This window comes from Camponotus vicinus, unplaced genomic scaffold (genome assembly GCF_025532165.1).
Source record: "Camponotus vicinus isolate PSW18456_S1 unplaced genomic scaffold, iyCamVici1.0 SCAF_1, whole genome shotgun sequence".
NCBI lineage: Eukaryota > Metazoa > Arthropoda > Insecta > Hymenoptera > Formicidae > Camponotus > Camponotus vicinus.
In genome coordinates, this window is record NW_028141945.1 from 8,503,684 (window position 1) to 8,512,579 (window position 8,896).

The following is an 8,896-nucleotide window of genomic DNA, read 5'->3' on the forward strand; positions in this document are numbered from 1 at the left end:
AAAATATTATTTTGTTGACAAATATACGTGTAGAATCAACAATCGTTTGCACATGCGTTCTATTCATTGACAATTCATTATAAAAACTAGATACAAACTTTGCAGCTTCATGTTGTAATTGTTTTTTTAAGTCAATAAGATTCTGTTCAGTATTGTCAAAATCATTAATAAATTCTTGTTCACTTTCAAATGAGTCGGAAGTAAGATCAAAATCCCTGTTACTATTATCACTTGGGGCTGATATATCAACAGCAGAAATTCTTAATACATTTAAAGATCTTTGATTATCTTCTGAATGATCAATAATCAAATGATTTTTAAAAACATTAATATTTTGAAAAATGCGGTAACAGTCATTTTGCATACATGTGAAACGATTGATACATGTTTCAAATTTGTGAATTACAGAAAAATGACGAATAAACAGATCAATATTTTTGAATCCTCTCTCACATAAATAGCAACGGAACATCATGAATGATAGAATCACAAACGCAAGATTTATTTTTACGTCTAAAAAACAACTTATTAAAATAGAAAATAAGATTTTAAATAGCGTGAAAGCAATTCACACATATACATATCAATATTACTTTTAAACTTTTATAACTACATTTAACGCTTAACGACATTTCAAACTATACTATATATTTTTGGAAACAGTCAAACTACTATACGTAATATAATATATAGAATTATAACGTAATAAAATATATAGAATAGGGATGTTAAATATCGAAACAATTTGCTTGTTGATACTATCGATAGTTTTCAAAATCCTTGTCGATACTGTCGACAAATATCGATAATTTTATTAATTGTTTGTTTATTTTTTTTAATTTTAGGTTCTCTAGATTGCAGGTGGTTTATATATATTATATATTTATATTATATGTTTAGTATATATCCGTTGTCTACTAATTATAATAAATAGTAAGACGATAAGAGCAAAAGACGACAGTAGCGAAAGACAACAAAAGCGAAAGACAATAATATTTGAAACGCATTACTACATCTCGATATACAATGGCATCGAGTCGTGGTTTTTTACACAATGTTATCGTCAAAGGCCGTGTTCAGAAATCCTACATGAAAACTATCGATAGTTATGGATAAATTATTTTCCTTATCGACAACTATCGACTGTTGTGCTGTTAGTGCTTGTCGATAGTATCGATAAATACCGATAAACTTAGCATCCCTAATATAGAATTTAACACAATGACAATTATCTTAAATTGTGTTAAACTAAATTATAAATTGAACAGTTAACATCAATCAATTATTAAATCAATCAATTATTAAATCAATTAATGAATGCATAAATATCAAAATTTTATATTAACGACAATTTCTTTCTTTTAATGTAATAAATGATAAATCAAATTCTCAATCTAAATTGATATCATATTTTATATTTTGCCTTTAAAATCTTTTCAAAAGATCGATTAAATTCATGACAGATTTGTCATACTTATCCCATTCTGTTGTTCGCCCATAAATATATTTTTGTATAAAAAGCCAAACTTGTTCACAGGCGGATGGATATTTGACATTAAGAACTTGAAAAATCTTGTACAGGATATCAACAGCTTTTAACACATTTTCCATTTTATACATTATATCATCAATGATGATATAAAATGTCTCAATTGCAGTTAATTGTGAGCCTATTGCAATTATATATGGCTGTAGAGTTTCTTTCTGTTTAATGGCTCTCTCTTGTCTTCGACGTTTTATTCTTTCCAATTCCCCTGGAACCTATAAATTTAAATTCTTCTTATTATTAATTTTTAATTAGTATTTACATTATCTTATATAAAGATGAAATTTAATCGATTTCATTAGAATCTGATAACAAAATGTCGATTAAATAAATTTCTCACTTTAATATGACAAATAAAAGCATCCATTGATTCTGCTATAGTGGGTCGCCATATCTTTCCTCCTGGTATCTTTAATCGCACATTGGAAGGACATAATACCGATATTAAAGAAATCAATGCAGCATCTCTGCATTCTGTTCAACATAATTAAATAATTACAATAAATTAATTTTTTTTTAATTATATACTAAAAATTTTATTACCATCTCCTTTTTCATATAATTGGATCTCTTCAAGTTGCTTCGCAAAAGTTTTATCTTTTACGATTCGATTTTCTAGTAATGTTTCTAATTTTTTAGATAGTTCGGGCCATTCGTTGTAAATATTAGATTTTTCATTAATTAAAGCATTATAATCAGCATCCAACTGAAAAAAAAACTACATATATAATACAAATTTTTAAAAAGAAATTGTAAAAATAAATTTTTCATTACATACAAGCATGTAACCGAATTCTTGTTTAAGCACTGGGTATTCGTTAAAAATGTCATAAACATTTCCTTTTTGTTTTATAAAACTTTGATGTCTCAGTTCACGAGATCCATTCCAATGTTTTTTTACAGACGACCAAGGTGCTGTATTATACCGCAACCATTGCAGATGTGTTTCGCAAACACGTTTAGCTATATTTATATTTTAATTTAATAATTTAGTTTTAAACTTAAAAATCTTTTACAAGATATATCGTAATATTAATTAAATTTGTAACGTATCTAAAAAAATACAACTTACAGAACTAACTACATATATTCTATTATTACCTTCAGAATTAATGCTTAGTTCAATATCTGAATTATTAATGTTTTCACTAGTTCTCTTTCGTTTTCTTTCTATAAGTCCAATTTGTCGACATTCATCAAGTTTATTTCGATAAAAATCCGGTAATTTTCCTTTTGATATTTTTTGGGAAGGTCCTTCAGATTTTGGTGGAACATAATAAAATGCCTGTTGCTCATTTGGAAACAAATTCTGGATCTTTTTCGATACAATGTCAAAATCAGCATTCAACAAACGAACTCTACGAACATTAGAATACATTTATATGATATATATATATATATATATATATATATATATATATATATATTAATAATATAAATATAGAATAAATATTTTATACATATATATGTATATTTAGCAATTACATTTCTGTCCCGTCCACAGATTTTGCAAACATAAATTGAGTAACAAGAAGTTCGGTCAACTTCCTACGTTTGGTTTCATCGAGTATATTATGCTTTTCATAAAATTTTATAATAATTTGTCCATCTATAAAACTTAGTAATAGTTTTCTCAAATCCTATTAAAATGATAAAAAAAAATATTTGTAAAATATTTATAAAATTAATAAAATATTTATAAAATTGTATTTTGCATGAAAACATTACCGCATTTTGAATTGATGTAGAATGATTTAAGGTGTATGAAATGTTAAATTTGTTCTGATTGTTATTACTTTTTTCTGACCCACTTTCCTTAATATTATCACATTCCTTTAGTGCTGAATTTTTATTATCTTCTTCGGTACTCGTACATTCATCTGATGAATCGTTTAATATATTCCCAGTGTTATAATGTTCACTATGAAAGTCATCAATTGAAGTTGTATTTAATATTTGTGTTGTTTTATCTTTCAAGGGATTTCTTTGTGCACACGATGTCTAAAAAAACAAAACAAAAGCATTAATAAATATATTTCTTTCAATTAAGTAATTATATTTTACATTTATTGTTTACAACTCGATTTTATATTTATATACATATATTTTTTATATATTTTTATACATAACTATTTATATTTTTATATATAACTATTTTAAATATTTTATATATATATTTTATAATTTTATATATTTTATATATTACATATTTTTTATATATTTTATATATTATTTATATATTTTTTATATATTTTATATATTTTATTGTTTTATAATATTTATTGCTTTATTTTTATTAGTTATTCAAATTTTTAAGAAAAGAAATATTTTATTAAACATACCGAAGGTTGTGCATCACTACAGGATAATTTAGAAAATCTTGCTTCTTTTTGTTTATTTGATTCTTGAGGCTCTTTTTCATTATTTTGACATTGTAACTGTATCAATTGATTATCATCATTGTCGTCATTTGATACTTTTAGTAATTTTTCCTATAAAGGTATCAGATATTAATTTTTCCAAACATTTACAATTTAATTCATTCTTTACTGTTTTTTAATATTTCGAAAAGCATAAAAATTTTTATCTTACCAATTTTATACTGTCTATCAATAATCTTCTTTTCTCAAGAAAACAGCGAATCCCTCCAATCGTAGTTATTATTCGTGCTATTTCAATTTCACTTATATTCAGAAAAGCTTCTTTATCAATGTCTTCCTCTAAAACATGAGATACGAATAAAAGAATTAAAGAAAATTAATATTGTTTAACGATTAAACTTAAATCTAGCCTTGTTTTCATTTACAATTATTTAAACCGTATCGGTCAATAAATACACTAAATCTCTCAAAAATGTGTTCTAAATCGACGAAATATACTGAATTATTTATTACACTGGAATAAGTGGAATGCGCACTTTTTTTTATCGCCGACTAACAATAAGATCGTGAGAGTATAAACAGTCGAATGTTGCGACGAGTCCGTCCTTGTTTTAGGTTACGGTCAACGTGCACTACGAACAGTGATGCCAGAATGGATACGCTGGCAGCAGCAAATTATCTCGCATAGAGAGTATAGCTCGGCGTTCCTGTGGAACAGTCGAGGATCGAGGGGCCGAACGTCGAACTATACTCTATGTAAAATAATTTGTTGCTGCCAGCGTATCCATTCTAGATTCACTATTCGTAGCGCACGCTTGACTGTAGCCTTAATCAACAATGCAACAATTTGTGTATTATAGGTTAAAGACACTTTCATCATAAATCAATTATTTCACTCTCGCAAGTTTAACAAACACCCGGCAACAGAACTAAAAAACAGACTAAAAAATGCGTATTCTAATGTACATATACTTTATACTTTAATGAAACAAGATGTTAACATGCTAAATATATATAGTCTAAAGCAAGATATCGATATGTTAATTATTGTTACATCTGATAAAAATGATAAAATTCAACATATAATTATATGTGCGTATTTAATAAGTACTTACCAATAAATCGATCATACCATTTTGATAATTTCCAGTCATTTAATGTCGTTTTAATAAATTCTTGATCGTCATTAATATCCCGTTTCATGATTTTAACACAATTTAGCAAAACTAAACTCCACAAGACACTAATTTTAGTAAAACTAAACTCCACAAGACACAAGAAAAAACTTCTACTAGGATCTTGAACTGGATCTTGCCAAACGCTGCGTACTGCGTATCGACTTGTACTGACAAGATCTTTTTACCGGTATGATCACGCGCAACTCGAAGTGCGTATGTATTAAGGCGCGTACAAAGGCGCGCACTCGCTTGGTCCCTTCCGCCTCCCGCCTCATCATGAAATACTATCTGCCGCTAAAAGTGCGACGAAAAAATAACCGTCAGATTTCACAAAAATAATATTTATATTATATATATATATTGGGTGTTAAAAAAGTCTGGACACGGTCGAATATCTCGATAAGGAAGAGTTTTACTAGAAAGTGTTTCAGACAAAAGTTGTATGGCTTCGAGGGGGACATAAGATGGTGTCATTAGTTTGACCCTAAAGAGTCACCTGCAGGTTACGTGAAGGTCACCTCCAACTTTTTAAATGGGACACCCTATATACTTTTACACATTTTTGTAGCTCATCTCAAGAGCTTTTCAAAACACTATAATTATGTTATTTTTCATTAAGTACTTTCCGAGTTATGAGGTTGAAATCATTTCTTAATTTTACATAAAACAATAAAATATCTAGTAAAATATTCATTTTTCGATTATCTTATCTTAATACTTTTATGTACAAAATAATGAGAGGAATCAATTGGTGTAAAGAAAAAACATAGTTGTTTCGAAGAAAAAATATGTAATTTGCAATTAACAATTACATATTTTTTCTTAAAAATAACTATGTATTTTCTTTACACCAATTGATTCCTCTCATTATTTTGTACATAAAAGTATTAAGGTAAGATAATCGAAAAATGAATATTTTACAAAATATTTTACGGTTTATGTAAAATTAAGAAATGATTTCAAGTCTCATAACTCGGAAAGTACTTAACGAAAACTAACTTAATTATAGTGTTTTGGAAAGCTCTTGAGATGAGCTACAAAAATATGTAAAAGTATATAGGGTGTCCCATTTAAAAAGTTGGAGGTGACCTTCACGTGACTCTTTAGGGTAAAACTAATGGTATCATGTTATGTCCCCCTCGAAGCCATACAACTTTTGTCTGAAACACTTTCTAGTAAAACTCTTCCTTATCGAGATATTCGACCGTGTCCAGACTTTTTTAACACTATATGTATATATATAATTATAAATTTTTATTAAACACTTCTTTTTAAGATAAATGTACTTAATAATAATTTTTTAAATATTACTTAATAATAAAGTCTTGTAAAGATGATAATTTGCCTGTAAAAAAAAACTAAAGAAATTAAGCAAATAATTTGGTTGCGCTAATTTTAATGAATTTTTGAATTTTGTTTTCTCTATGATAAATATGGTTAGTATAAGTAAAATATTTTATACCGTCAACCAAAATGTGTGTACTAAATATTTTGGTGGCAGTCAAAAAAATAATTTTTTCAGTGTAACGCAAAGTCGAAATATGAAAATTTTCAATTAAGAAACGTCTTTATCATCATCGTCATCAACGCACATGTACACAACACATAGAAAGAGAAAACGTACATTTCCTACTCTCGACGGAAGATTGCGCTAATGACACTTTGCGATATTTGCGATATTAATGACATGTGTCATATGTGTCATTAGTGACATGTATCATTAACCGCATTTTGAGTAGTGATAAATAATAAAGTGCAAGTTAAATAATAAATAATAAAATTATTAATTAAAAATTCGCAAGAGCCAGTAAGGTATGATAATTGGAGCGCAAGGTAAATAAATATATCTATTTTACAAGCCAAATATAAATATATATAATATAATTATATATATATATATATATATATATATATATATATGTGTGTGTGTGTGTGTATATATATATATATATATATATATATATATATATATATATATATATATATATATATATATATTTTTTTTTTTTTTCTTTAATATAATATCTCTTAGCATACAAATTAGACTAAAAAAAGAAGTGATATAATCCCCAAAAATTTACCTTTTTAAAAAAGGTAAAAAAAGGGCGCCAAGTTCATGCACTAATTGTATCCAACTGTCATATTGTCTACAAAAGTAGTGATATAAAAAAAATGCGCCAACTAAGAATAAAAATTTGTACAAGATAAATAGAAGTACAAGGAAGAAAACTTGTACAAGTTAAATAGAAATATTTTAATTGAAAACATTGTTATACAAAATAGTTGTTTTAATTTTCAAAAATAATAATATTAAAAAGTTAAAAATTTATTTAATAATTGAAAACTGAAAATTAATATAAAACAAAAAAGTAAAAAAAATTTTAATTAAAAAAACTTGGCGCTGCCAATAAAATTGGCATATATTTCAATTAAATATATATTTAACAGCAAATATAATTGCTGGACATTTGTTATTAACTCTCTTAAGATCTTCTGGATCTTCAATTAATAATTTAATTATTATAATTCTCTTATATTATTTTCACAAATTATACTTTTTACTTTAGAATTTTCTATGAGAATTATTCAAGCTTATGTTTTTTCTATTTCATCAACTTTATATAGTATGGAAATCTAAAAGATTGGAACATATTCCAATTATTAGTCTAACATTTAAATTTAATGACTTAATTTCTTTAATTAATTTATATTGATTTACATTTGAAAATTTAGACTTTTAAGCTGAACAATATATTAGTAAAATTGGCAGCGCCAAGTTTTTTTAATTAAAATTTTTTTACTTTTTTGTTTTATATTAATTTTCAGTTTTCAATTATTAAATAAATTTTTAACTTTTTAATATTATTATTTTTGAAAATTAAAACAACTATTTTGTATAACAATGTTTTCAATTAAGATATTTCTATTTAACTTGTACAAGTTTTCTTCCTTCTACTTCTATTTATCTTGTACAAATTTTTATTCTTAGTTGGCGCAATGTTTTTATATCACTACATTTGTAGACAATATGACAGTTGGATACAATTAGTGCATGAACTTGGCGCCCTTTTTTTACCTTTTTTTAAAAAGGTAAGTTTTTGGGGATTATATATATTACAGATAGTGACGCGTTACATTAAACGAATTTGTTCTCGACGCGTAAGTGACGCTAAATTGCATCCCGCGGAGATCTAGTAAGCGCTCTGCTTCCAACAGTCAATTAAATATACTATAGTTATGCTATGCGATGTCTCAGCAGATCTAACAAATCGAGTAAAAATAATAAAATAAGTACCGAAAGATATTACACGTGAATAAGCTTTTTTGCTTAAATTAATAATTAGAAGCAACTTTGAGCTGATAGTCGGCGTCCTCTTGGACAATGGCTATCTTCTATTTTATATTTTCCATGTAATACGAGAGCGTCTGAAGTTGCTATTGGCCTTGAATCGGACAGGCTTGGAGTCCGACGAGGACCACCCTGAGAAAAGACCCTCTTCATATTTTACAATCCCATACATTCCAACGTTTTCGGAACAATTTAAGCGAGTTCTTCGTAATCATGACACGGGAGTGTCTTATTTTGGCTTAAATAAACTTCGTAATTTTGTCAAGGTCCATAAAAACATAATGCCAAAAGATTCGTGTAACAATGTAGTGTATAAAGTCTCGTGCAATGATTGCGATGCGTCATATGTCGGCCAAACTAGCAGACAGTTAAAAAAACGAATTTCTGAACACCGAAATCACATTTGACACAATACGTCACAACCTTCGGTTATAACTAATCA

At 26.8% G+C, this 8,896-nt stretch overlaps 1 protein-coding gene across 2 annotated transcripts; it reads right to left on the bottom strand.

The window, feature by feature from the left end:
* Nucleotides 1-1,410: 1,410 nt before the first annotated feature.
* On the bottom strand, nt 1,411-8,366 carry LOC145972148 (uncharacterized). 2 transcript variants are annotated; one of them, XM_083100483.1, is made up of 11 exons: nt 8,241-8,366; nt 5,060-5,399; nt 4,139-4,266; nt 3,889-4,038; nt 3,275-3,547; nt 3,032-3,186; nt 2,648-2,904; nt 2,325-2,509; nt 2,090-2,252; nt 1,887-2,020; nt 1,411-1,761 (listed from the first exon to the last, which is right to left on the bottom strand). In XM_083100483.1, exons 2-11 carry the CDS (start codon nt 5,079-5,081, stop codon nt 1,426-1,428), a joined length of 1,803 nt encoding a protein of 600 aa, XP_082956609.1. In that variant the 5' UTR covers nt 5,082-5,399; nt 8,241-8,366; the 3' UTR covers nt 1,411-1,425. The 2 variants fall into 2 exon arrangements, with proteins under 2 accessions (XP_082956609.1, XP_082956600.1); XM_083100474.1 differs by having other exon boundaries at nt 5,043-5,399; nt 8,241-8,365.
* Nucleotides 8,367-8,896: the final 530 nt, after the last annotated feature.

Coding starts and splice junctions, on each gene's coding strand:
- LOC145972148 (XM_083100474.1), bottom strand. CDS start 5,130: ATGAAACGGGATATTAATGACGATCAAGAATTTATTAAAACGACATTA. Junction 4,267..5,042: donor ATGGTATGATCGATTTATTG/GTAAGTACTTAT, acceptor CTCATGTTTTAG/AGGAAGACATTGATAAAGAA. Junction 2,510..2,647: donor ACTAAGCATTAATTCTGAAG/GTAATAATAGAA, acceptor ATATAAATATAG/CTAAACGTGTTTGCGAAACA.